We start from the raw sequence: 27,362 nt of genomic DNA, 5'->3' as shown, positions 1-27,362 counted from the left end.
CTCACCAGAAAGTTCCGCCAGCTTCTTGGACTTCTGTGATCCATGTCCTGATGCCACTAGAATCCCTGTCACCACGTGTGCTAAACCTTCCCATCCTGCACTGCACAAAAGGTTGAGGCGCACCCCCCCCACGTGTACAGGAGCCCCAGCCCAGAAACTCAGGTTGAGTAAGGAGGGGGCAAGGCCCCTAGCCCTTGGGGAGGTCCCTGAGAGGGCGCCAGGGAGTGGGCACAGCGGAGACAAAGCCAGGGGGACAAAGCCTCCAATTCCCCAGGGTAGCAATGGGAGCAGGTGGGCCAAGGAAAGTTCTGGAAAAGCCAAGGTCAGGTCAGGAACTCCCCGCTCCCGGCCTCATTTCCCTGTGATTTGCTGCCATTCCAGGGCCAAGCCAGCGGCTCCTCACCCCTCAGTCCTGGGTCTGAGGGTCCTGTCCTATGAGGGGCCTCCCTGAGCACCCTCTTCCCTGGTGAGGTCGCCTTGCTCTCTCCGGTGCCTCGATTTCTCCGCGGGGGCGCGTGGCCCCATTTGTGTTTACATGAGATGTGTGGGTTGGGTCCTTGGACACTGACTACCCTGCAGGGGCCTGTGGGTGCGGGCTGGCGGCCTGTGCGCTTCTCAAAGAATGTGCGATAACACGAGCCCGCGTTCGGTGGTGCGGGTTTTATAAACGTCTGCGCCCCCTCCCCAGCTGACCCTGAGCAGCTGGAGGACGTGGCCTGGGCCCACATTCCCTGCCTGTCCCAGCACCTGCCGGGCGGCGGTGTGGCTCCGGGGAGAGCCAGCAGGTGTTGCTGAGCGACTGAGCGTGTGCGGAGACTAAGCCTCAGGCTGAGAACCGCCCAGTAAGGCGATGGTGACAGAGCCGCCGAAGGCCACCTGTGATCCCTCAAACTGGCAACTGCCCCTGAGATGACGGTCCAGGGGTTACCGGAGGGGGCCAGACCACGTCCCTCTTCTGGCCCACTGGACGGAGGCGAGAAGGGGGGCGAGCTGGCCCGCCCTCCCCAGCCCTGGCAGGCGTAGGGAGGCTTGTCTCTGATGAGCTACTCTCCCTGGGGAGCCTCCTCTTCTCCCCACAGATGACATCACTGCCCCCCACCCCTCATCTGTGCCACACACCCGGGGAGGGGGGCTACCTCTCCTTCTTCCTCCCTCCCCCCACCCAGCCATTCTTCCCAGCAGAGGTAACATTTTCTATGGTGATTTGAGCAATTCTAGACTCTGGCTATCATTCACCTGTTACACACATCCCAAGTTCGGGAAAGGAGACTCGGATTGTGTCTTGAATGACAGTCCAGGTGGAGAGAACGACATGCGCCAAGGCGTGGGGAGTAGATGGTGGCAGGGGTAGGGGGCAGAGGGTGTGGAGGGGGAGGCAGAGGTGAGGCTGGAAGGGCAGGAAGGCTGATGAGGAAGGAAGTTGTGAGAGCAAAGGCAAGGCCCATGCCCAAGACTCAGGGGAGCCAGAGGGCCTGAGGAGGGAGAGGGGGAGGGCAGGGTGGAGGCTGGAGGGGTGGGAGAGCCCCCAGCTAGGCTGATTGGAGCCTCAGACACTCCTGGGGGGATCCTTGCCTCCAGTGACACCCCTACCCCATCACTGCGTCTCTCCTGACTCCTTTTCTGGGGCTGCAGACTCTGTCTTCCTCGTCACCCCCCCCTTCTCCCACCCCCGGCTCAGTCCAAGTTTACTGCCTCTGTCTACCGCACAGCACAGGGGCTCCTGGGCCTGATGCCCCTGTAGGCCACCTCCCCAGGGACTCAGACAGCTCCTGACCCCTTCCTCTCGGGTCCCCTCCGTCCCTGCAGCACCTCAGAGCAACTCAAGCCACTAAAGATAGTGGGGGTGGGGGGAGTGCCAATGGGAGTGTGCACGTGGGGTGTCCTGAGCTCGGGGTCCCCCTCCCCGAGTCCTGATGGTCCAGGGCCCCCTCACCTGCTACGCAAAGGTGCAGCCAGGCCTGGCAGGTTCTGAGCTAAGTATACTGCTGAGATGGGGTGCTGGGAGGAGTCGGAGAGGGGAGAGGGGGGGAGGGGGGAGGGCACCGGCCATGGGCTGGGGGGGGGAAAGGGGGGTCGTTGCTCAGCAACCACCAAGCGGCAAGGAGGGATTCTTAAAGAGCTGAGCAGAAAGGCTGAGCTTTGGAGGGGCTGAGGCGCAGTCTCGCATACCAATGGCTGCCGCTGCCAGCCTCCTCCCCTTCCCGCCTCCTCCCCTCCCTCCTAGGAGAGGAGCCCCAGCTGGGAGAGCAGGAGGGTGGAGAGGAGGGGCGCTTAGCTCAGGGCGGGCTTGGGGCAGCCAGGGCCAGAGCCAGGCTGGGGTCCTCTCTTGTCCCCACAGGGGCCTGGGGGTGGGGGAGAATGGCCACCACCCTGAGGCCCACAGGCCAGGGGGCACCCTGGGCTGCCCGACCCTCGGGGTCTGGGATGGGAGGGAGCTAGGACTCCTCACCCCCGCCCCGCCCGGCCCGCTGGTGGCCTCCTGGTGGCCTCCTGGTGCCCCTGCATAAGGCGGAGAAGTTCTAGAACCAGACGGAAGTGCGCCCTCAGGGGGCGCCTGGGTGGCTCAGTGGTTAAGCATCTGCCTTCAGCTCAGGTTGTGATCTCGGAGTCTTGGGATCGAGTCCCGCGTGGGGCTTCTTGCTCAGTGGGGAGCCCGCTTCTACCTCTGCCTTCCGCTTCCCCCTGCTTATGCGCCCTCTCTCTCTGACAAATAAAGAAAGAAAGAAAGAAAGAACTACCTTCTCTTGGCTATGACCTTGAATGAGTCCTAGGAGTCACACAGATAGCAAAGGAAGCGGATCAGGCTGTGTCTGGTGGGTAGAGTTTCTGAGGAAGTCCCTCCTGGTGTCTAACTCGAATTCTCCACGCAGCAAGTGCTGGCTGCCTCTCTGCCTCTCTTCTGAGACGGGAATGTCTGTCTGGTCTCAGTCCAGCACCTAATATTCTAGAAGCAACAAGGGTCTTCTGCCGGTTCCTTTCCTTCTAGGGTCCCACTTTTCCATCTGTACCTGGAGGGGCTGGGCTAGGCCAGGATGCCTTGCCGGGGTCCAGGGAGGGGACCGGATTGTGCCACATTTGGAAGCCGATCCCATGCAGGATCCAATCCTGTCTCTCCTGGTCCTCTGAGTCTCTGAGTAGTCTCTGGGGGTCAGCAGTACCTCTCCCGTCCTCTGTCTACCCATCTTGGGCCACCACCGTCCTCTCTACTCCCTCCCTGCCCTTGTCTCCCAGTCCATCCCCTCAGGTCTTCTCCCCCTCAGCTCTGAGGAGGCTTTTTCTCAAGTGCAGTCCCAGCCCCCTGCTTCCCGCTCCAGCACCTGCCAGGGCTCCCCACCCTGGGAGACGGATCACAGCCCCCTGGGGTCAGGCTGACCCTCTGCCCTCAGCTTGATCACACTCCCCTCTCCAGAACTGCCTCCCTCCCTAACACTCAGAGCTCATTCATCCCTCCAGACTTTGTGACCAGAGGCAAATCAATGTCTGTTGGAGGAGTGAATGGTATAGTAAGAGTAGGTCTTTGGTGCCAGGCCTGTGCTGGCTTCAGGGACCCTGCAATGAACAGTGCATGCTAGGTCCTCTCCCATTGGCTGGTGCTAAAACCAGTAACCAAATTCCTAGACAAGATCCTGCTGATGGGACCAAGGTGTGGTCTTCAAAATAAACAAGGTGAGAAGAGGAGGAACCGGGCAGGAGACGCTCTCACTGGGTGGGTCAGAGGAGGCGCCGTTGTCATGGAGACCTGAAAGCTGAGAAGAAGCCTGTCTGGAAAGAGCTGGAAGGGTGTGCCAGGGAGAGGGAGCAGTATATGCAAAGGCCCTGGGTCATAAAAGAACCAGATCCATTCAAGGAAGAGAAGAGAGGCCAGGACACTGGGGGAAGCAGAGCATGGTATGCGGCCGTGCATTCGTGGAGAGGAATATGGATTTTATTCTAAGTGTCATAGGAAGCTATTTGAGAGTTTTAAGCAGGAAAGTGACATGATCTAATTTATATTTTAAAGCGATCATCTGAACAACCACTTCGGAGAGCAATTTGGCAATAACTAGTAAAGTTAAAGATGTGCGTATCTCACAACCCCCACAGCCCCCCACCCCCAGCATATGTGTGCGGGAGACAGGCTGCCGCACGTGGGTTTGGGGCTGTACAAGATGCTCCCCGGGACAGGGGCGCCTGGGTGGCTCAGTGGGTTAAAGTCTCTGCCTTCAGCTCAGGTCATGATCCCAGGGTCCTGGGATTGAGCCCTGCATTGGGCTCTGTGCTCAGTGGGGAGCCTGCTTCCCCCCCTCTCTCTGCCTGCCTCTCTGCCTACTTGTGATCTAAATAAAATCTTTAAAAAAAAAAAAAAGAAGTCAGAGCAAGTACAAGTTTACCAGGCCTAGGCCCCAGCACTTCTGCCATTGTGGGCCCTTTTTCTATCAAAATATATTAGAGGATCACTTAGCCACATAAAACAATTAATAACAAACATAAAAAAAAATGTATGTTAGAAGCTGATTAGAAGCTGCTCTGTAGGGAGCCTGCTTCCTCCTCTCTCTCTGCCTGCCTCTCTGCCTACCTCTCTGCCTACTTGTGATCTCTGTCTGTCAAATAAATAAATAAAATATTAAAAAAAAAAAAAAAAAGATGCTCCCCAGGACAAAACCGGGCCTTCCTGGCTGATGGTCAGAGGGAGGACAGCTGCAGGAGGCGGGCCAGCCCCAGTCTGGCATATTACACAGCAGTGAAGACAGACCAAGCAGCCCTGGGAACTCGGGCAGCCCATCCCCTTTATAGCTAAAACGAGCAGACCAAGGTCATAGCTTGCTGAGGGGCCTACAAAGGAAAACTCTAAAGAAAATACACACCAAGGACGCCTGGGTGGCTCAGTTGGTTGGACGACTGCTTTCGGCTCAGGTCATAATCCTGGAGTCCTGGGATCGAGTCCTGCATCGGGCTCCCAGCTCCACGGGGAGTCTGCTTCTCCCTCTGACCTTCTCCTCGCTCATGCTCTCTCTCACCTCCTCTCTCTCAAATAAATAAATAAAATCTTTTAAAAAAATACACACAAAATTCAAGGTAGCGGTTTCCTCCATAGGTGGGGGGAGGGTTTGCCCTCCTCTGTGAGGTCCTGTGTGTGGGGCTGGGGGTGGGGAGTAGGGGGTAGGCTGGGTGCACATCGGGGCAACCGTGCATGTGCCCCATAGCTTTCGTGCGCATGAGGTCAGTAGAAAAAGGGCGCCTGGGTGGCTCAGTTGGTTAAGCGTCTGACTCTTGGTTTACGGCTTAGGTCATGATCTCAGGGGAGTTCAGAGTTTTAAGATTCTCCCTCTCCCTCCACACTCCACCCCCTACAGGGCGCCCGTGCTCCTGTGCTCATGCTCATGCGCGCGCGCACTCTCTCTCTCTCTCCCCCTAAAATAAATAAATACATCTTGAAAAAAAAAAATAGAAAAGGATCATTTGCTGGAGAGGACAGACTGGACGGTGAGAGGCAGCGGACCAGTTGGCCAACACTCTCTTTTCTTCTCCAAGCCCATGGTTCATGTTCTGCTCCAATACACCCGGGTTTTCTCCTCGAGGAAGAAAACTGACGCTCAGAGAGGGCAAGGGCCTGCCTGAGGTCACCCAGCAAGCTGGGGGTGAAGGAAGCTATGACCCTGAGGCCTCTTCCACTGGGGCTGAGCCGGGAGGTCAAGGCTGCCTTGGGGACCTCCTCACACCCCTCCCAGCCGCGGGGGGGGGCCTCCTGCTTCCCCCCAACCCGGGCCATTTTCTCTTGCTGTCCACTCATCCGCTCTCCCACCCGCCCGGGCTCCCTCGGCCGCAGCCCCTCATTCCTGCGGAGAAGGAGACTGCACCCGGCTGGCTGGGGCCCAAGCCGTCTCCTGGTAATTGGGTTTCAGGGATGCTCATGGTTATGCTAATGGCGCGGCTGGGAGCGCCAGCCCCCTGGCTCCTGGGGGAGGGGAGGCCCCGAGCAGCCGGGGGTCCCCCAGCGCTGCAGCCTTCAGCAGCCCTTCCTTGGAAATCAGACCGATTCAAACTCCCGGCTCCCCCTACCCCCCAGCTCTGTGACCTTGGGCAAGGCCTGACACCTTGCCCTGACTCTCTTTCCTCATCTGTAAAGTGGGAAAAAGAACAGGGCCCTCTCTTTAGGCTCTGGGGGGGAGGGAAAGATGAAAGAATCCACTGGAAGCACTTGGCCCAGTGCCTGGCCCAGAGAATTTGCTCAATAAATGCGTTATTAACTATTTTTTGTTTTCCTTTAAAGAGGTCCTGCAGGAGAGTATGGGCAGGGGCGAAAGCCCGTACTCTGCACGATGAGCTAATGGGTGACTCATTTTCTTTTGCTTTTTGTTTATGTGTATCCTCCGATTTGGGGCATTCGACATGAATTTCTTGCATAACAAAAATACCAATAAGTAGAAGTTGCCTGGGGACGGGGCATGGAGAATGGGTGTTGAGGGACATTGAGGCTCCAAGGGCTTGGGGTCCAGCTTGGGGACGGATGTCTGGGAAGTCGGATCTCGGCGGGGGTGGAGCCAAAGAAACCCACGCTGGAGGGGACTCTCCCACAGCCAGGGCACCCGCTTAGAGCTTAAATAACCAACTGGGTGGCTTTTCTTTTCTTTTCTTTTCTTTTTTTTTTTTCTGGGTGGCTTTTGTAGGCAGAGGTGTCGGGGGAGGGCCCCCTGGGGTAGACCAGGGGCTCTGGAACCAAGGATGGGAGGCAGGAGGTGTAGGGCAGGACTGGGGGAGGCCCTTCCATGGCTAAGGGAGGCTGATACAGGGCCAGTGGGAAAGGAAAACCCTGGAAGGGGGATCCCAGCTGGGTACCGCTCCCAGCAAATTTAGGGAATCTCAGAGAAGACGGAGTGGGGACTCAGTCCTGAGGGCAGACAGGCTAGATCTGGCTGAGTGGGATTCTTAGTAGCCCAGGGTCCTGGCAGGCCAAGAGGATTCAAACCCTCTCTCCGCCACCCTAACCTGTGTGTCCTTGGACTGAGACTTACCTGAGCCTCAGTTTCCCCATCTGTGAAAGGGAGCTGCAGAGACTGCAGGATCCCCACAGCTCTCCCTAGGAGGCTGGTGAGCAAACCTTGGTAGGAAGAAGCTGCTGTTAAGATTATTAATCCAGGGGCCCCTGGGCGGCTCAGTGGGTTAAGCCTCTGCCCTTAGCTCAGGTCGCTCAGGCCATGATCTCAGGGTCCTGGGTTCAAGCCCCACATCAAGCTCTCTGGTCAGCAGGGAGTCTGCTCCCCCCACCCCGTCAAATAAGTAAATAAAATCTTTTAAAAAAAATTATTAATCCGGCCCATTAGCAGGCTGACCCCCTTCTCCCTGGCTGACCAGGGACCCCAGCCCCTCACACCCACTGCCACTGTGGAGCTTTGAGGACCTAACAATTTTATAGGCTTTTTTTTTTTTTTTTGAAGATTTCATTTTTAAGTAATCCCTCCACCCAATGTGGGACTCAAATTTACAACCCCGAGATCAAGAGTCGAGCGCTCTTCCGACTGAGCCGGCCAGGCACCCGGTTTTATAGTGATTTTAAACTATATCATCTCTGCCCCACGAGAGCTCAAGGCCCCGGGGGCCCAAGATCACAGCTGGGGGTTTTAGGACCAGAACTTGGCAGAGCACAAGAATGGTGGCTCCTCCGACTAAGAACAGGGACCTTGAGCAGCTCACTTTGCCGCTCTGTGCCTCAGTTTCCCCCATCTGTCCACAGGGCGGGAAGGGGTGTGTGTGCACACATCAGGCCCCTGCCTCCCAGCCTGAGGAAGGTCTAGGAAGCCTCACATTCCCCACCCCCAGGTAGCCCCACCTAAGAGGACAGTGACCTTGGCCTGGGGGACCAGTCTGTCAAACACGACAACTGCTTTCACAGCTTGAGATGCCTTTGAAGTCTCTTGTTTTATCTTCAAAAATTCAGCACATGTCACATTTTATTCCATCTGTGGGACATTTCTAATCTAAAGCGTATTTTAAAGAACTCACCCTCAAGTAACACGGATACCCAGCGCAGGCCTGCAGGAAGTGGAGGCGGGCGACTGCTCTGGTGTCCCAAGAACAAAGCCCGCTCCCCTAACCCTCCAGGCGGGGCTGGGGCTACTAGTGGTCTGGCCTGCCGGCACCAGGCACTGTGCCAGACTTTGGGGTGCTGGGGGGCCATGGGGGCTCATACCCAGGCATGGGGCGGCTACAACAGAACAGTAATGATGGGGCACACACAGGCATTGTGGGGTGCTCCAGGCCTGGGGGGGTCACTTCCATAATGCAGTCCCCAGCAGGTCCCCTTCTTGTCCACTCTGAGCGGCTCTGGCCCCAGTTGGCTCTGACCTCCTCTCCCACTTCTCTCCCCCAACTCACTCTGCTTCAGCTACAAATGGTCTCCTCCCTCTGCCTCAGGACCTTTGCACAGGCCGTTCCCCCCCCCCCCGGGGGGTGCCCCTCACAGCTGGCTCCTTATGTTCAGCAGATCCTTGACTCCTTCTAGATCACCCCCACCCCACCCCACCCTCACTCACTGGCCAGCCATTCTCTCCTCACTTCCTAACCTCTGGCACAAATGGTAATCTTTGTTCGAGTTCATTCTTGTTCTGTTGTTTCTTTGCCTCCTGGATAATGAGCTCTGTGCCTGCAGCGCCTGGCCCAGCTGTGTCCCAGCGCCTGGCACAGAGTAGGGGCTGGATTTGTATTTGTCAAATGCTAGGAAGCTGAGATCTAGCCTTCTGAGGAAGGGGGAGGGGAGTGGGCCAGGCTGAGGGGCTGGGGTTTTGGGGGAGCAGCCTTCATTCCCCGAGGCTGGGGGGTGGCTGGCAGCCTTGCAGGCACTGAGGACCAGGTTGAGGTATTTGGAGCAGCAGCGGCGGCAGCCTCCGCACACCAAGGGGCTGTGACCAGCTCAAAGTCACCGCTGTGCCTGCTCACCAGGGCTCTCCCCGGCCCAGTAACCTGCTCAGCGCTTTCCTCGGGTCACTGGATCTCCTCTCTGCGGCCCCCATCCCCACCCCCGCACAATAACTGCTCGCCTCCCACACCCTAGCCTGGAGGATGTGTCAGGGACGAGCTGGGCGGCTCCTCTGTGGCCTCCTGCCAGTGCCCTTGGACCAGCCCCATCACCTGCACGCCCCCCACCCCAGGTCCTTCCTCCAGAGGGCCCCTCGGTAGGCTCCTCCACAAGTCCTGATGGCCGCAGAGCTGGGCAGACAGGGTGGCCTCGCTGAGTGACTCTGGGCATAGCCCTTAACCCAGTGTAAATGCTTGGCAGTCACCTGCTGTGCACCGAGCTCAGGGCTGGGAGTTGGGGACAAGTATGAATGGACACACACAGCACTGACCTGGGAGGTAAGGAGGCTGGAGGCAGTGATCTGTGGCCCTCAGGAGCGGAGCTGGGTAGCTGGGTGTGCCCCTCAAGGCTGGCTCTCAGGGTCTCCTCTGAAGAGGCAGCAGCCCATGCAAAGGCCCTGGGGCTGGAGGAAATGGAACCACTTTGAGGACCTGGAGTGTGGCCCATGGGGAGATGAGGGGAAGGGGAGGAGGAGAGAAGCCAGTGGGCCCCAGGCTGGGCCCCATTCTCTATCCTGAGAGCACAGGGGAGCTTTGGGAGGAAACCAGGATAAAACAGGAAACCAGGATAAAACAGGAGATGCCCAAATTTGCATTATGAGAACATAGTTCTCTATGGCTCGGCTCTCTCATCTGTAAAATGGGTTAGTAACATGCCTTCCACACAGGGTAAGGGTTAAAGAAGTCAGAGCAAGGGGTCACCTGGGTGGCTCAGTGGGTTAAAGCCTTTGCCTTTGGCTCAGGTCATGATCCCAGGACCCTGGGATTGAGCCCTGCACTGGGCTCTGTGCTCAGTGGGGAGCCTGCTTCCCCCCCCTCTCTCTGCCTGCCTCTCTGCCTACTTGTGATCTAAATAAAATCTTTAAAAAAAAAAAAAAGAAGTCAGAGCAAGTACGAGTTTACCAGGCCTAGGCCCCCGCACTTCTGCCATTATGGGCCCTTTTTCTAGCAAAATATATTAGAGTATCACTTAACCACATAAAACAATTAATAACAAACATAAAAAAAATGTATGTTAGAAGCTGATTTTATGAGTTTGTTGGCATAAAGACAAAATGTATTAACATTATATACTAAAAATAATTTCAGACTCAAAGTTCATTTACTCTTCTGATTTTGTTTTTAATATTTTTAAAGATTTATTTATTTATTAGAGAGAGAGAGTGTGAGCTCACACAAGGGGCAGAAGTGGGAGAATCTGAGACAGACACACCAGTCAGCGGGGGCCGGACTTGGTCCCATGACCCTGAGATCCTGACCTGAGCAGACCCCAAGAGTTGGACATTGGACCAGCTGAGCCACCCAGGCACCCCTCACCCCTCCTCTTCTGATCTGAAAAGAAATTACATATTCATGGGTCCCTAAAAATATCATGGGCTCTGGCCCATGCCCACTATGCACTGCCCGGCCCTCAAAGTGGGGGCCATTCTTTTCACTAGGGGCTGCCTGGCAGGGGCAGGAGGGGTGGGTGGCCAGAAGGTGGTCAGAAGAGGAGGTGTCTGTGTGCCTCAGAGCCTCCCTTTGGCCCCCCCACCGGCCCCTCCCCAGCACCCAGGTCCAGTGCCCTGGCTCTGTCCCTGCCAGCCCGCCCCTCCTTCCAGCCTGCAGAGCTCCTTCCCCAACCCCCCGTAGTTCCTCATTCTGCCCCAGGAAATGCTCAGACTCCTTAGGGCCCCTGCTCTGCCCCTCCCCTGCAGGCCTCTCCTTTTCTCTGAAGCTGTGCTGCTGCCTCCCTCCTCTAGCCTCAGCTCAAATACCACCTCCTGCAGGAAGCCCTCCCAGCTGCCAGGCCTCACCAGATCTTGTCCCTCCCTTGCCTACCCTTTAGGCCTGGGAGCTCCTGAGGCCCAGGGACTGGGTCTTCTTCATCTCTTTGTACTTGGTGGCTCGTGGCAAACGTCAGGAACCAATTAAAATGCTTCAGTTTGAGAATGAAGAAGGGGCCAGCCAGGTCTGTCTGCCTTCGCCCGGGGCCTCCTCTGACCTGTAAGGACAGTGGCCAAGCCCTCGGGGTCTGGCCTTCTCCCTTTCCAGGCTCAGTGACCACACGCCAGCCCCTGATGTGGTGGGCCGGATGCTGGGGCCCAAACTGGGGAGCAACTCCACCCTGGCCCCCCCGGGGGGGCACAAGGGCTGGGGGGCAGGGGAAGGGGCTGGGGCCCTTGGGGGAGGTGCCCTGGGCCTGAGAAGGGTGGAATGACCGCCTGGGCAAGTGCCCTGCATGAGGGACAGGTGGGGGGCAGGGAGGGGCAGGCAGAATATACGGAGGGGGGGGTGATGTCCCCGGGGACCCTCAGCCCCTAGCCTGGTGGGCCCTGTCAGGGGACAGAGGATTTGGCAGTGACTGGCATCAAGGGGTGTGGACCTCATTTCCACCCCAAGGTCACGGGCTCAGTGCCGAGGCTCAGAGCTAGTTAATGACACCCCGTGGAGCACGGTGCACGCGCGTATCTGTGAGTGGGGGATGAGGCAGGGCTGGGCCACCGCTCCTTGCCGTGGCGACCCGTAAGCAGACAGGGTGGCAGCCCTGGGGAAAGGCACCCCCAGCCCCCAGGGTGCATGCTGTGGCCTGGGAACCGCCCCCCTCTACCTCACCCTCACCAGAGCCGGAGCAGGCCTCATGCCCCTTCCCCAAGTCCCGGGCAATGCCGCTTAGGAGCTCAGAGACCCCTGCTTCGCTGGGCCCTATTGGGGTCCCTGGGGTGGGGCCAGGTCACGACCCCTGGCTTCAGTTGGAAGCCCCGTGCTTGTCTCGGCAGCTTGCGGCTACTCGCCTGCCACCATGTCTCAGCAAGAGGGTGTTGGGAACACACAGGGAGCGTGTGGGGGTCAAGAAGGATGATGTTGGGGCGTCCGGCTGGCTCTGTCAGTGAAGCCTGCAGCTCTTGATCTCAGGGTTGTGAGTTCGAGTCCCACACTGGGTGTAGAGATTCCTTTAAAAAATTAGTATTTAAAAAGAAACAGAAGGAGAAGGCATGCTGACAACCAGCCATCCTGGGTCAGAGGCCTCCCCTCCCTTCCCCATCCCTCTGTGAACCTGTTTTCTCATCTGAAAAATGGGCTCATGACCAGTTGTGATTTAGAACTGAAGGGAGCATGGTGGGGACAGCAGGAGGAGGAGGAGCCGGAGACTGTCAGCCTAGTGGGCTGGAGGAAGGGGACACGCAGACCAGCCTCATACGTGGGACACTCACTGAGCCTGGGGACAAGCTGGTGACCAGGTCCTCCAGGTAGCCCAAGACTGTGACCCAGTGCCTGCCTGTTCCCACCTGGGACAGGTGACACGACCTGGCCACCTGCTTGCCCTTCTTCGGGCTCAGCCCGGTGAAATCCTTTCCGCCCCAGTGAAGTCCCCCCACTCAGCCCTCCGGTGCTCCTGGCCTGGTGGACATCCGGGCAGCTCACCTCATCCCCGACCTGGGCAGACCAACACAGGGTGGGGTTCAAGGGAAACCAGGCGGCAGTAGGGTAGGTCCCTTCCAACAGGGGCCTGCAGAACGGCAGGTCAGCGCCCCTTCCCCTCCCGCCCCTTCGAGGCTCGCTGCCAACACATTTGGCACCGAGTCCCCTGTGAGCGGGAGCCAGCTCGTTTGCGGCCGGTGTTAATTAAGAGAGAGAGGTGACGGGGGAGGTGGGGAGAGGCCGTGGAGGGCAGCTTCCGAAAGCTGCCAGCACTGCTCTGGGCCAACCCCAGATGCCCAGGCCTCCCTTGCTGGCTTCAGGGCAAGGCTGTCCCCAGGTCCGGCCCCCTCTCACTGCAGCCCGACCCTTGGGGTGGGGTTGGGGTTGGGGGGGCAAGTCCAGACTGCATCTGAAGGGCCGCAGTGTGGAAGAGTCAGGCCCAGGCCCAGCCGGGGTTGGGGGGGGGGGGGGCGGCAGTGACCCTCCCTGAGCTGCCCTCAAGGTCGGCCTGCTTTACAGCTTGGCTACAGCCAGACCCGGTTCATGTCCTGCCACCCCCACGATGCCCCTCAGCCCCCAGCCTCAGGCTTCTCATCTGTAAAATGGGAGCCTCGCACCCCCGTGGCACCCTGCTGGGATTGTTAAATGGGATCATGTGTGCGAAGCACTCAATCTGTGCCCAGCCGAGGGTCCTCACCGCCCGCCGGGATGGAGCTTTCCGGGGGCCCCAGGGTCCTCCAGGGCCCTGTAGGAGCCCGCCTGCCCGCATCTGCCTGGCGGTCCCTGCCTGGTCCTCCTCGGGCGGGGGCTCCGGGTCCCAGCCGCCTCCGGACCTGCTCGGCCGGCCTTCCTCCCGCCTTCCCTGCAGCCCCCCAGCCCTGCTGTGGGAGCGCCCGGCCGCTCCTCGCCTCTCCATCTTAATTAGCTGCTTGTATTAATCTCGCAAGTAACGTGGCAACTTGCAGCCCTGGGTTTTCGGGCTGTGGAATTAATTATTCCCCAAGCGAAGAGCTGTCAGCTCTGGGAGACCAGGCGCTCAGAGCCGCCCGACACCACTTAGCAGGGTCCACGGTGTCTGCACGGAACCCCGGGCGGGAGGACGGGCCTGCCCCGAAGGGGCCCCCACCCCTGGCCCCAGGCTCTGCTCCCTGTGCTCCTCCCGCAGAGGGGCGGCACCGGGACCCCAGAAGGTAGTTGGGGTGCGGGGGCTGTGGAGGAGCAGCAGGCCCCACCTGGGAGCCCGGACTCCGGGGTCCAGAGGAGCTGAGGCACAGCGGGTCCCCCACCTGGGCAGCACCTGTCTTGTCTCGCCCGTCACTTCCCCTCACTGGCCCCAGCAGTGAGCGCCGAGGCAGCTGCGAGGCCAGGAACCAGAGCCCGGCTGGTGAGGGGCCCTGACTTGCGGGCCGAGCAGCTGCCAGCTTCGCTTTGCCCTCCCGTCAGCCCCATGGAGAAGCAGGAGGGGGCTGCAGGCCAAGCAGAGCGAGATGGACAGGTCAGCCCCAGCGCCCTGGCCCCGAGGAGGGGGCTGGAGCTGAGGACCCCTCTCTCTGCCTTGGCCTTCACGCCAACCCTGGGAGATTCCCCGGGGGGAAACTGAGGCAGAGAGCAAGGAGGCTCTAGTCGGCCATTTATTGATCCAGCTTCGGTTCCAGTGCCAGGGCTCTGTGCCCTCTCCGTGCTGCCCCGGGATGGGGTCCCTGCAGTCTGTTGGGTGCCCCAGCCCTGGTTCACAGGCTCATGTTCTTACACCCACCCCTACCCCCTCCCCACCCCCACACTCGTTCCCTGGGCAGTACTCAGTACAGGTGCACAGAGTTTTCTAGTAGCTTCCAGCTGTGTCCTGCGAGCTCCAAGGCCAGGGACCAGGCCTGGCACAGATGGGCCTCGCGAGACACTGGGTCACCGGAGTGAATGAATGAAAGGATACACGTGGCCACAGGTCTGCGGCCGCTCCAGACCCCGCACAGGGCTGTTTCCGGGGTGAGCAGCTGGGCCCCCTCCACCCTGCAAACCCCGGGCCCAGCAGGAGAGGGAGACCCCGCCTCCCCCCTTCTCTGCCCCTGTCTCAGAGAAAATCCTGGGCCCAGAGTCTGAAACCCCCGGGGCCCCGGCCTGCCCCTCAGGCCCAGCTGCCAGCCCCCCACCTCCCCTCTCTCTCCACGAGCTGCTGGCCCACCAGCTACTCCCCAGCTGACTGGCCTTTCTCTCTCTCTCTTGCAGCCAACAGCTCCCTGCTCGGAGGCGGCGGCGGTAAGTGGGCTCTTCTGTGGCTGGGGGGTGGTGGGGGTGGGGGGTGTAGAGGGGTACATGGGCCTGGGGGTTGGGTTCCTGAAATCTCTCCTTGCATGGCTGCTTCTCTCCTCTGGGCCTCCTTGCCCATCGTGCCCAGCCATGCGCCTGCCCCCCACAGCCCTCCCCATCACCCCTACTGTGCGCCCACCCCCATTTCTCCATCTCTGACCTTTTCTGACACCCACCCCCTCGGCCAAGCCTTGCCTGCCATTGCTGGGGACAACGCCAGAGCCCTGGATGGTGGGCCTGGCCCCACTCGCTACCAGGGGACCCAGCAGGTCCCCAAGCTCTGAAGAAAGAGGCCTCCTGGTCTGCAACTGGGGGGCTGGGGGTCGCAGCGTGGCCAGACACGTGAGGGTTAAAGAGACGAGGCCTAGGACTGGAGGCTGCAGTGTGGGAGGGAAAGCCCAGCCCTTCGGCTACAGTTTTCCCGCCTGGGCACGCAAGCCCATCTGCTCCACTCTGACGACCTCGGAGGGCGGCCCTACAGCCAGGAGAAGGCCTCTCGAAGTCAGGGAGCGCTCTGCGGGCTGTGAGGCCCCCCCAGAAGGCGTGTGTGTGTTCACTGTGGCTCCCCACCACCAAGCAGGGGCTCCAGCAGCACCAGGTGGGCAAGTTGGGAAGGGCAGGGTGGGCCCAGCCTGCAGGGACGCGGCCTACACGCTTGGCAGCGCGTGGCCAAGGTGGGCCCAGTCCCTGCGCCTCCCTCCCCCACCCCATGCCCGCCTCCCCTGGTGAGCCCTGCCCGGGCGGGCCACACCAGCCCCTGGTTCCCGGGCCCCTCAGCCCCCACCGGCTGGGCCGCCCGCTGTCGGCACAGGCGGCAGCATGATTGGTGAGCTGGGGGGCAAGGGTTAATGCGCCGTCGGATAAATCCCGGGGGCCGTGTTTACAGCAGCAGTGGCGGGGCCCAGGCCAGGTTTTAAAAGGGGGAAAAATAAAAGGGCCATTGAGGTCAGGAATAAATAAGAACAGTGCTAAGAGCTGTCGGTGACCGGCCAGGATGCAGGACGCGTGGCGGGGGGTCTGTTTGTGGCTGGAGAGCTTTTCTCTCCCTCCCCCGCTTCTCCTCCACTGGCCCTGTGGAGGTCACAGCTATCCCGGAGGCCTCACGGAGTGCCGGGCTTCACTGGGGCTGGGGGTCCAGCCAGGACCTTTTGCTGAAGCCTGTCCCTTTTGCAGGACACGGAGGCTGTGGCTGATTTGCCACCTGCCATGCTCTGCCTTCAGACATCCCCCCAGGGACTGAGCCCCTAGCACCCACCGCGTGCTGGGCCCCGAGCAGGGTGCTGGACCAGAGGGGCCTGGTCCCTGCCCTCCCTGAGCTCACAGGTCAGATGAGAGCCCCCCCACCCCCCGCGTGCTCTGTGGGATGGGGGAGCAGGGCTCTTGGAAGGAGGTGGCGCCTACACTGGGACCTGAGGGATGGCTGGAAGGCAGCCAGCAAAGAGCCACGGGAAGGGTGTGCTGTCCAGAGGGAACAGCATGGGTGAAGCCCAGAGTGAGGGAAAACATGGGGCATTTGGGGAGACTCAGAAGATTGGAGCCATTGCAGCCCCCCCAAGGGGAGAGGAGGCCGGAGCCTCCCGGTGCCCGTGGGGAGCTGGAGTTGTAGCCTTGCCCTTCTGGGAGACAAAAGACCACAAAAAGCTGTGGGCCTTTTAAATCCTAAGTCAGGTCATTACCCCTCTTCTGCTCAAAACTCTGCCAGGGCTCTCCCCTCACTCAGAGCCAAGGCCAAGTTCTTAGGGCCCCAGCCACCTGCCAGACTCCCTGCCACTGGCCAGCCCTCCCTCCCCGGGCACTAGCCTCCCTGCTGCCCCTGCCCCAGGCCTGCGCACCCGCTGTCCCCTCGCCTCAGAACCCTCTTCCCCAGCCGCGGCCCGCGGCCTCTCCCTTTGCCTCTGGCCCATGGGCTCGCCACCCTCTCGGGGCGGCCCTCCCTGACCCTCATTGAAACCGCAGCTGCCTGTGCCTACCGCCGCTGCAGCCTGCCTTCCCCACCCCAGCCCGCCCCGGAGCTGCTGTCTCCCAGCGCCCCGCGTGCCCTGTAACTCACTTGTCGCCGTCAATGCTGATCGGCTCTCGCCCCTCTGAGAACAAAGCTCCGGAGGGCACTGCTGGGTCTCCAGCAGCTAGACCTGGGTCTGACGCCTGTGGCAGGTGCTCAGTGAAAGGGTTGTTGAGTGAATGAACGAACTGCAGACAGGCAGGGATGGCCCGACGTGTTCCGCCAAGGACTTGCTGGGGAGGGCAGTGGGAGCCACTGAGGGTTTCGGCAGGGCAGGGAGGGGCTCAGCTGTGGCCTGGCGACCTCCCTCTGAGAGGTCAAAGAGCACCTGTTCTGGCCAGACTGAGTGGGGAGGTAGGGAGGGGTCCTCCAGCTCCCCTTCCGGCAGCGCTGGCCCCAGGGGCTGCCTGCGTGCGGCAGAGATGGATGGGGTGGGCCGGGACCCAGGAGGAAGTGGGCCTGGAGTCCAGCCTTTTAACACCGGCCGAGATTTATGGAGCCGCCGCGAGAGCTCGCTGGGGCTGTCACTCTGCTAATGTGATTGGAACAAGGTGGAGGTGGCAGGGAGGGGACCGCGGGCGGGGCTGGGGCTTGGGGGCCTGGAGCCTGCCTAGGGCTGGAGCCCAGATGGTCCCAGCCCTCTGAGATGTCCTCTGCCCTCGAGTCTGCCGCCTGTGCCCCCTGCTGCTCTATCCAGCCTTAACCTCCCCCTGCCTGCCCAGGTGGGAGCCACGGGCAGCAGGAGCAGGGACTCGGTGGCCCAGGTCCCCACCTGGCTCTACCCAGACCCGCATCTGTCTTCCCGCGGGGTCACCTGAGGTTTCTCCCTCTCTTCCTGCGTCCAACCCCACAGGGGTTCAGCCTCTGCTCACTCCCCGCCCTCCTGTCCCCGCCCCTCCACCTGCCCCCAACCTCTCCATCTACCCCCACCACCCACCAATCTACCCCCGACTCCTCTGTCTACCCCCACCACCCATCTGTCTTCCTTCCCCATCAACCACATGCCTCCGGCCACCTGTCCACCCACCTACACCGTCAGCACCCCCATCCCCCTGCCCCCCCATTCACGCAAGCATCAGGCAAGGGTGGCCTGCCCCGGCCACTCAGAGTGGGGCTGCAGGCCCCAGCCGACCCTCTCCCCCTGCTCTGTGGCTTTTTCCGGAGCACAGATTCCCCTTTTAGTGGAAAGGTTCGGTCTTATCGCTTATCTCCCCACTAGAGCGCACAAGAACGCACTCTCCTAGGGCCTGAGTTCGAGGGGGTTCCAAGCCCATTTATGGGAGGGCTGTTGCACTCTCTGTATGTGGGGCCCTTCCCCGAGAGCCAGCAGAGAGCCGAGCTGGCACACAGGTCCCACAGCCCTGCCCTGGGGTGGTGGGGAGGAGAGGGACAGCAGGCAGGAATCGGGGGAGGTAGAGTTGGGGGGTGGGGACAGCAGTGACTCAGGAGGAGGCCTGGGGCCTGGCCTGCAGGGCGTTGGTGAAGGGAGCCCAGTGAGTCTCTGGGAAGCCCCCCGACTCCGCCCTCACCCTCATTCCTCTCCAGGGCTCTCTCTGAGTGTGGGTGGCGGTGGGGACTCAGGGCTCCTCGGCTTTGTCCTCAGAGAGACCCAGTTCGGTAGGAGGCTGCCCAGCAGAGGGGGCATCTGATTCAGGCCCTGAAGGGTGAATAGGAGTTCGATGCGCAAGGAGGCGTGGCGAGGCGCCGCGGAGCGCTGGCAGGTGCACTGGGGAGACTGGGTGGGCTCGGCCCACCTACCCACTAGACCCTCAGTCCCCGGACCTCGGGAGGCCACGCCTGCTTCCCCGCCTCCTTCCTGGAGAGATTTTCACTGGCTCCATAAACATATTTTTTTAAAAAACAGACCGCTCTCCTATTGTATGGTGAGAAGGGAGGCGGGCCCTAAATCAGGATGGGAATCGACAGGGCCCTGACGCGTGTCTCTCCTGTTTATTAGGACTGAAATGTTTACTTGGCGATAAGGAGCCGGCTTTCTCGCGGAGATTTGTGCGCTCTTTTTCAATTACCCCTCGTCTTTCTCTGCCACTTTTGCACTAAAGGGATAATAAATGTATCAGAGCGTTTCAATTATTCATCTAAATCATGACTGCGCCTGCCACGGCCAAGCTTTAGTGACAGATTAATTCAGGGCCGCCTTCTGCTCACGCGGCCGCCATCTCTGCTCTCGCCTGGCCGGCTCCCCGAAGGGCTGGTCCCCTCCGTGCACACTCACTGCCAACAAGAGCTCCGTGGCCCCAGCAAATCGGCAGCAGACAGCCCCGGCCCCACCGCTGCCCAGCTGCCCACCTTCCCGCCCGCTGGGTCCCGTGCAGCCCCAATTCCTGTGCCCACACCTGACCCTGGGCATACGGCTCCTACAGCCCCCTGTCCTGGCACAGGGCCTTTGCATGTGCTGCTCCTGGACCTAAGGCTCCTCTGCCTCCCACCACAACCGTCCTGCCTCCTTACCTTGATGGCAGGGCAGCCCCTCCCACCACTACCCGCTCTGTCCTGCTCCATTTACTAATGCCCTGCCACCGTCCTGGGTGTGAGGACACAGCAGCCCCGGCACCTCGTGGGCTGGCATTCTGTTACCCGTGGTCATCAGACTCCCATTTGTGTGGTTATTTCAGTACCAAATACCTCCCTGTCAGACTCTGCTCCGACGGGACATGCACGGGGTGTCTGTCTATCCACCTCCTGGCCAAGGTTAGGTGCTCAGGGCTGACCTGTGTGCAGACCAGCTGTGCCCAGGGGCCCCGCTCACCCAGCCTGGGCGCCTGGGCACCTGGGCACGTGTTCACAGACCAGCCCTGGCCCCCGGCGGCGGCTTGAGGAAAGCCCACCACCCCGGGGCCCACCTTCTCCTCACCACACTGAGGCCCTGGCCTGGGCTGTGGCCCCAGCCCCTTTCCTCTCTCCTGTCTCTCGTGTTTTCTTTCTGTCTCTGTCTCTCTGCTTCTGTCTCTGCTATCTCTGCCTCTATCTTTCTCTGTCTCTGCCCCGTCTCTCTTTCTGTCTTTGCCTCTGTCGCTGTGTCTCTGTGTCTCTCTCTGTCTCTGTCTCTCTGTCTCTCCCTCTCTGCCTCTGCCCTTGCTTGCCCTTCCTGCTCTCTCTGCTCTGCCAGCCACAGGGCGTCTCTGGCCCGCTCCCCGTTTCTCTCGCTCGCGTGCCCGCTCCCCGTTTCTCATCCTCTCGCTCTCCTCCCTGCTCTCTCCCCGCTCCCGCTGGCTCCCTCTGCTCAGCGCCAGGCAGGCTGGGGGATTAGCAAAGCCTCGGATGGGAGCTTCCAAGCATCATCAGGGCCTCCACTTCTGCCTAGTGGCTGCCCACTGCCCGTAGTCACGGCAGGGCACAGTGGGCAGACGGGGTGGCCTCCGTACCCTGCCTGAAAGGGGCTGGACTCAGGGGAAGTAGGGGCCCCAAGCGCTGAGCACCCAGTCCCCAAACTAGTCCGGAGCCCTGCTGTGTGCCAGGTGGGGGTTGGGGGAGAGGCTGGTCTGTGGGGGGGGGGGGCTTCTGGCCTGAGCCCAGCAGACCCCGCAGGAGCATTCCATGGGGAACAGCACCCCCCCGCCCCCCGCAGCCCCACACTCAGAGGCTGTCCCAGGCCACGCCCTGCCCCTGCTCAAATTTCTCAGGGCTGCCATGGAAGCAGTTCTAGCTCCTTCTAGGAGTCCCACAGTTGCAGCCCTCCCTGCCCCCTTCCCCCACCTCCCACTCCCCCTCACCCCCAGCCCACCCTGGACTCTCCCTGTGGCCCACCCATGCCTCTGCCTGAGGCCTCCTCCTCCAGCTTTCCAAAGCCCATTCTTTCTCATCACTCAGGGCTCTGTTCAGATGCCACCTCCTCAGGGGAGCCCTCCCAACTGCACACAGGGCCTGCCCGCTCCCACCCCCCTTTCCCTCTTGTCCAGCTCCATCTTCTCCCGCTTCAGGGCTTGCAGTGAGGTAGACCCCCCCATCCCCTCCCTGCGTGGGGCCAGCACCTGGCAGCCCCCCCACCCCGCAGCTGGGCAGGTGGGAGAGATGCAGAGGCCGGTCCTCTCCGGGGGAGGCTGGAGGGGACCTCAGCCTCACTTGGGGTGGAAGACTTCATTTCATGGGCTTGTGGAGGCCGTGGGAGGTTGTAGGTAGGGGTGAGGGAGTGACGTGTCCTTCCCCAAGAAAAGACCCCAGGCGTCCCTGCCCCAGCCCAGGTGGCGATGGCGTCGTGAGCAGCGGCATGCCTGGACTGAGCGCTCAGGGTGCGGACCGGGCCTCGTGGAGCCTCTCCTGCAGGATCCCGGGGACCCTCAGCACAACGCCGGGGTTTGGGGATACCACTAACTGCTCCACTTTGCAGATGACAACTCTGAGGCACTGGGTCCTTGGAGGGAACCGTGCTCCCCACTCCTAGCCCTCCAAAGGCCTCCTCCCTGGGTAGGAGGGACAGGAGGTCTCAGGCCCCCCCAACCCAGTGGGGACACTAGCAGAGGCCTCCGGGGCTCGCACCCCACCCTCAGCGGGCAAGATGCTGCCAGGCCCCTTCCTGCAGCTGCCGTGGGGATTTTAATAACGGGAGTGATTTTTGCATGATGAATGAGACGCCGCCTTTGTGTATGTAATGAAGCCTAATGTTTCCAAATCCCCATTTAAGGAGTTGCTCTCACCCGGTAATGAACTTCGCATCACATCTTGGAGCTCTTGTCCATCCATCTTCTCCCTGGGGTGCCCACCGGCCTTGGCACCACAAGGGTGGGGTCTGGCCAAGGTGGGCTCTGTCTCCCCCAATAGGCCAAGCCTCACAGAACAGGGGCCAGTGCAGGCTTGTCGATCCTGTGAGCGGGGCTGTGGGCAGAGGCCGGAGGTGGTTCTGGCAATGGGCATCCCATGGGTTCATGGCTCCCGAGGCTCAGCTGGGGCCCAGGAGGAGGCTGGAGGCCAGGGATGGAGAGTGTAGGGTGGACAGAGGGAGGAGGGGGCTCCGTGCCCCTGGGCTAGGTCATGTCTCCGGGCTTTCTGGCTCGGCTTGTCTTCCTCAGGGTCTGGGGCTTGGAGACATCCCAGCGGCTTAGGCATCTGTCCCTGACCCCACTGGTACCCTCTCGGGGACTCAGTTTCCCCAGCCACTCAGTTCTCTCAGCCCTGGCCTTTGGGATCTCTCTGGAGGTGGTGGGGGCCCGGGGAGCCACTGAAGGCTGGACCCAGGCTGGTTGGTGGCAGGGGGCCTTTCCTCAGGCTGGGCTTCAGGGGGACCTTCAGGGGACCTTCAGGGGGAGGTGTCTGGGTTGGGAGTGGTCCCTAAGGCCCAGACCCAGGTGGCTTCCTGCACTTAAGAGGCGGCCCCTCCCCCAGCCCCCTCAGGCCTCAAGCTCATCCCCAGCGCCCCAGCCCTCTCTGCCCAGGGCTTTCTCAGTAACATCTCCCACCAGCAGCGCATCTGTCCCTGGGGCAAAAGAGGCCCCCAAGAGCCTGCTGGGCAGAGCAGCCTTCCGCCTACAGGGTGGGTGACTGGGCCTAGGTCTCCCCCGCCCCACCTGGAAGACAAGTGACCCGGGGGGACCATGTGAGAAAGTGCAGGGCATTTTGATGCGTCTCTCACTGAATCCTCATGCCGAATGGGGAAGGAGGTCCTGTTACCTGGTGGAGTGGGAAACCGGAGGCACAGGGAGGGGAAGTGACTTGCCCAAAGCCATCAGCAGGCTTGTAGGTGAGATTTCTGGGAAAAGAAATCCCAGAAGGGGGCACTCAGGGGGCCAGACCCACAGGGCAGCGGGAGGGGGGGGGATGGGGGATCCGACCCAGGGCCTGGGGTCTCTTGCCCCCTGGCAGGGACATAACTGCCCCCCTCCCCCAGGCCACAGGCAGCCTCCTGTTCCTGTAAATAATTAATTAGCCCCTGCTTGCTTGTTTGTTTAGCGTGAGGAATGCTCCCCCACTGAGACGCATTTATTGCTGAATAAATTTAAATATCTAATCTTCCCTTCATGAATATTACAGCACCCTAATAGCGGCCAACCTCTCCTAAGCGCCTTGGCAAATGGCCCCCACAGGACCCTGCCTGCCGTCAGCCTCTGTGGGCTCTGGGAGGGTCTGGCTCTAGCCCCTGCCCACTCCCGGGGCCCTCCTGACCCCCCTCCAACCTCCTAGGAAGGGGCAGGGTGTGAGCTGAGCAACCCCCAGGCCCCTTGCAGGTGCAGAGGCCACACAGAGGGGTGGAGGGGGGCGGGTTGGGGGAACCCAGGAGGGCTGTGGTGGGCTCTGCAGGGGCCTTCCGAAGGGCCAGGAAGGGCAGGGTCAGAGATGGGGAGGTGGTGTAGGGGACAGACAGGGCCCCCAGACCCCATCTGACGTGCATAGACCAGGACAGAAGAGGTCCAGGAGGCAGGTGGACGATCTCCAAGGCAGCCTTGCTGGACAGAGGTGGCTGATGGTCAGCCGCGTGGGGGGCGCTGAGACCCCCAACCACGGGGCAACCAGAGCCCCAAAGTCTCACCATTGGGAAGGTGATGTGTTAGTGTGAAGAGGGGGACAGGGGCCCCACTGCAGGAAAGAGCGGTGTGCAGACAGCAGACTGAGTTTGGGCGAAGAGGGAGGCGGGAGCCAGGATGGGAGGGAGGTTTGGGGGGGGCGCGGAGAAAGCCTTCTGTGTTCCTAGAGGAAGTAGAGCAGTCCAGCTGTGTGACCCTGGGCAAGTCTTTCATCTTCTCTGTGCCTCGTGTGGTCTTCTGTAAAGCAGGGAAAATAGTAACACTTCCTAGGGTGGCTGGCAGGACCGACAAGGGGGGATGTGACCCGCTGAGCCCCCAGAGGCGCTCTGGGAGAGGCTGTGTGGGCTCGGACTCAGGATCCAGAGCTTGGAGCCTGGAGCGGGAGCGGGGGCGGGGGCGGCGGGGGGCGCTGCGGGAGGAGGCTGAGTGGCCCTTACAGCAGGCTGGTGGGGAAGGACCAGCAGAGAGACGTCTGAGGAAGGCGACCCCCCCCCCGCCCCCCGCTGCACATGGTTCTGTCTCCCTGGTGGGGGGGGGCAGGTTTTCTGCTGACTTGGGATGGAGCAGGAGTTGAGTTGGAGGATGGAGTTTTGTTAGGATGTGGCTGAAGGTCCCCGGGAAGGGATCAAGGGTAAACTGGTGTGAATTGGGGTCACCAGGTCGCCCCCGGGGTCAGGTGGCTGGCGAGGGGAGAGGAGAACGTCTCCCTTGGAAGAGACCCCGGGAAGGCATGTCCTGCAGGTTCTAGGGTTCCGCCTCCCCCCATGCAAGAGGCAGGACAGGGCCTAGGAAGCAGAGCCCTGGGGGGCTACAGTTCCCACGGGGAGACAGGTCGGGGCCACCCTTTGCGCCTGTGGCTAAGAACAGCAGGCTGTGGAGCTCTCTGGCCCTTGGAGACCGTGGATCGGTGGAGCCACCAGGCTGGTGTGTAGACAGGGAGGGGCCCAGGAGCGGGGAGGGGGGGGGTGTCTGTGCTCCACCTTGTTGGGGAAGGGGAGGGTGGCAGGGCTGGGGCCCAGAGCCTGTCCCTCATCTCTGCCTGGGCTGGGGGGAGCGGGGGGCGCCGAGGGGCGGGGAACAGATCCCCTAGGCACTGGCATGGCAGTCCCGAGCCCTGCCCTTGGCCTGGATGGTGGAGGGGGTGAGGGTGCTCTGGCCCAAGGCTTCCTCGAGCTTGGATTCCCTCCGCCCCTTCATGCCCCTAGGTCAGTCCCAAGGGCCTGACTGCAGGCCTGTCCACCCCTGCAGGAAACATTAAGTCCCTGCAACACAGAGGGCGCCGAGCTTCACTTCCGCACAGTGTCTACAGCAGGCCAAGGGCGCCTGCAGGGTGGACAGCACCAGGAGGTGGTAGGCAGCCCGGTGTCAAGTGGCTGACACAGCTGGGGCAGGGTGGGGAGGCCCCAGGGAGCGGAGGCTCAGACCCGTGCCTGTGCTTACCACCGCCCCAAGCCCTGGATGCCTGGACCCCACCTCCCCTCACTCCCAGGAATACACACCCGGAGCACATTCTCCTGCTATCACACTGCCCTAACAGCCAACACACACATGTCACCTTCACCCGTGCCCTAAGCCCCTTACAGAAATTAACTTGCTTAATCCTTCCCAAAGCCCCGGGAGATAGATGTCTACTATTAGCCCATTTTACAGATGGGGCCGCTGAGAACCAGAGAAGTTAAGTAATATGTTCTAGGCCACATATCTGTGACTGGCAGAGCCGGGGCTGGAACCCAGGCTGCCCAGCTCCCCAGGCCCCGCTGTTGGACGCGCGAGCCAGGAGTCACCTGGCACCTCACCCAGAATGGGGCCCACCACGCAGGGACACTGTATAATGCAGGCTGAGCACCACCTGGACTCAGAGCTCAGGGGCCCTGCCTTGGTCCCACTCTCCGCCCCCTCCAACGGCTGGGGCTGCCTTTACCCATCCCTGCACAGGAGAGGAGGGGATAGGATCCAACCCCAGACCCCTCCCAGGGCTCTCCCAACTCGGCTACCCTATCCATCCTCCACCCCACCCCCGCGGGATGCTCTGGGAAATCGCCTGGTGCCGGCTCCAAGTGAAGTCACAAAATTAGGTTTAATTGGGCCCCACAGGGCACAAAAGAAAAGAGAAGAAAGAGGGGGTGGTCCAGCTGGTGTCCCTGGACCTGGGCCAAGACACTGGGGGTGGGGCTGGGATGAAGGAGGAAGGGCCTTGGTTTGCGCATCTGCAAAATGGAGAAATGGGGGTTCTATCCTGCCGCTGGGCATGGTGAGCGCAGGCAGCCAGAGCCCAAGGAGCTCCTGATAGGAGCCTGGGGTGCCCCGGGAGCTAGGGAGCGGCCGGAGGTGGGTCACGTTCTCCTGGCCAGGGTGCCAACCCCTCCCCGGAGGTGGGGTCGCTGTGGCTGTTTTCCAGATGAGGCGTGGACGCCCAGGGGAAAGGACTCGCCGGGGTGCCCCACTGGCACAGCGGACTCGAGCCGCGCCTGGCCTTGCGCGCCAGGGCTGCTCGGGCTGTGGCGCCTGAGTGAGATCGGGCTGAAGGAGCGTCTCCTCCGCGCCTCCCGCCGGGCCCGAGGTGTTTATCTGGGCCCGCGTCCCCAAGGTCGCTGCCTATTGAGGCTGCGGAGCCGCCCTCAGATAAACAAGCCCAGGCCCGCCGCAATTAAGCCGGATGCTCTAACGAGGCAACTCGCTAACGAGCAGGGGCGCGCTCCCGGATCCACCTGCGCTCCCCGGATCCGCGGCCCCGTCCACCTCCCCGCGTGGCGCAAGGAAGGGGCTGGAAGACCCAGGCTCCAGGCCCCGACCGCATCTGCCATTTGTAACTGGGTGACCCCAGGTTCTTCATCTGTGAAGTGGGTCCTGGACGCGGCCCGGAGGGGTCGCCTTGCGATCGGGTGCTCGGTGCCTGTCGGCATCCCTGGGCTTCTCGGGCGGAGGCGGCCCCTGGTCGCGGGCCCCACGGTGGGGCATCCGGGCCAGAGCCGGAAGATCGACCTTCCCCTTGGCCAGACACCCTAGCCTGCTGCCGCGGACCCGCCTAACGGAGCCACTCCGGCAGGGGGAGGCCCCCGCCCCGCGCGCGCACCTGCCGCGCGGCGGGGAATGAGCAGGGTGGGCCGGGCGCGCCCCCTGCCGGCCGCCCCGCGCCGCTTCCCTCCCGGATCCGCCGCGGCCTGCCTCGGCGCCTTGGCCTCTCCAGATGTGGAACAAGTGGGGGCGGCGGGTATTGCCGGCGGCCGGAGGCCGCGGGAGGCCGCGCTGGGCCCGGTGAGTCCTGGCACAGCCGAGAGGATTGGAGTATTCTGTGCTCGGGCCTCTGCCTTCTCTTCTGTAAAAGGGGCTCAGGCGTGACGCGGGGAGCCCCAGGGCTCACTGCCCCCTGCCCCACAGTGGACGGCTGCATCCACCGCGCCGCCGGACCCCTGCTCACTGACGAGTGCCGGACCCTGCAGAGCTGTGAGACCGGCAAGGCCAAGATCACCGGCGGCTACCGGCTGCCGGCCAAGTGTGAGTCCCTACCCCATTCCCCCACTCCTGTAGGGCGTAGACAGGGCAGTTTTTGGAGTTGCGGGGTTAGGGGAGCAGCCCCCACAGAATTGCTGGAGGCCCCCTCAGGGGTCACTGATTAACCTTTAGTGCCAGGAGCCGGCCCCCGCTCAAACCCACCGGGAAGCGGGTGGCGGGAGAGGAATGCGTGGAGCCGGGGAGGGGACGAGCTGAGGGAGCAGTGCCTTCGCTCGCCCATTCTGCCCCACGTCTCAGCCGGGTCCGTACAGACGTGGTGAGGGCAGGGCGGACCTGCCAGTCACTATAGAAGAGAGCACTTGAGCTCGAGGGCACACCTGAGTCCCCGCATGGGTGGGGTCCTCCCCGGGGATTCTCAGAATTTGGGGAGAGGTCCTGTTTCCTGTGTCCTCCAGGCCCAGGCCGGCAGGGGGAGTAAGCCTCTGACCCCGTGGACACCCCGGCCGGTCTGACCCCGTCGCCTCTCCTAGATGTCATCCACACGGTGGGACCCATCGCCCACGGAGAGCCCAGCGCCAGCCAGGCGGCCGAGCTCCGCAGCTGCTACCTGAGCAGCCTCGACCTGCTGCTGGAGCATCGGCTCCGCTCCGCGGTGAGGGGGCGGGGCTCCAGGCGGT

At 61.7% G+C, this 27,362-nt stretch overlaps 1 protein-coding gene across 1 annotated transcript in view; it reads left to right on the top strand.

Annotated features, from left to right (window-relative positions):
• The window catches only part of MACROD1 (mono-ADP ribosylhydrolase 1), a 141,533-nt gene that overhangs the window by 112,906 nt on the left and 1,265 nt on the right, over window positions 1-27,362 (top strand). Inside the window, 3 exon segments of the mRNA XM_032357164.1 lie at window positions 14,677-14,706; window positions 26,611-26,727; window positions 27,216-27,337. Coding sequence (XP_032213055.1) covers window positions 14,677-14,706; window positions 26,611-26,727; window positions 27,216-27,337 — 269 coding nt within the window.

Source organism: Mustela erminea, chromosome 9, assembly GCF_009829155.1.
Source record: "Mustela erminea isolate mMusErm1 chromosome 9, mMusErm1.Pri, whole genome shotgun sequence".
In the NCBI taxonomy this organism is placed as follows: domain Eukaryota; kingdom Metazoa; phylum Chordata; class Mammalia; order Carnivora; family Mustelidae; genus Mustela; species Mustela erminea.
This window is presented reverse-complemented; position numbering and strand designations above follow the sequence as displayed.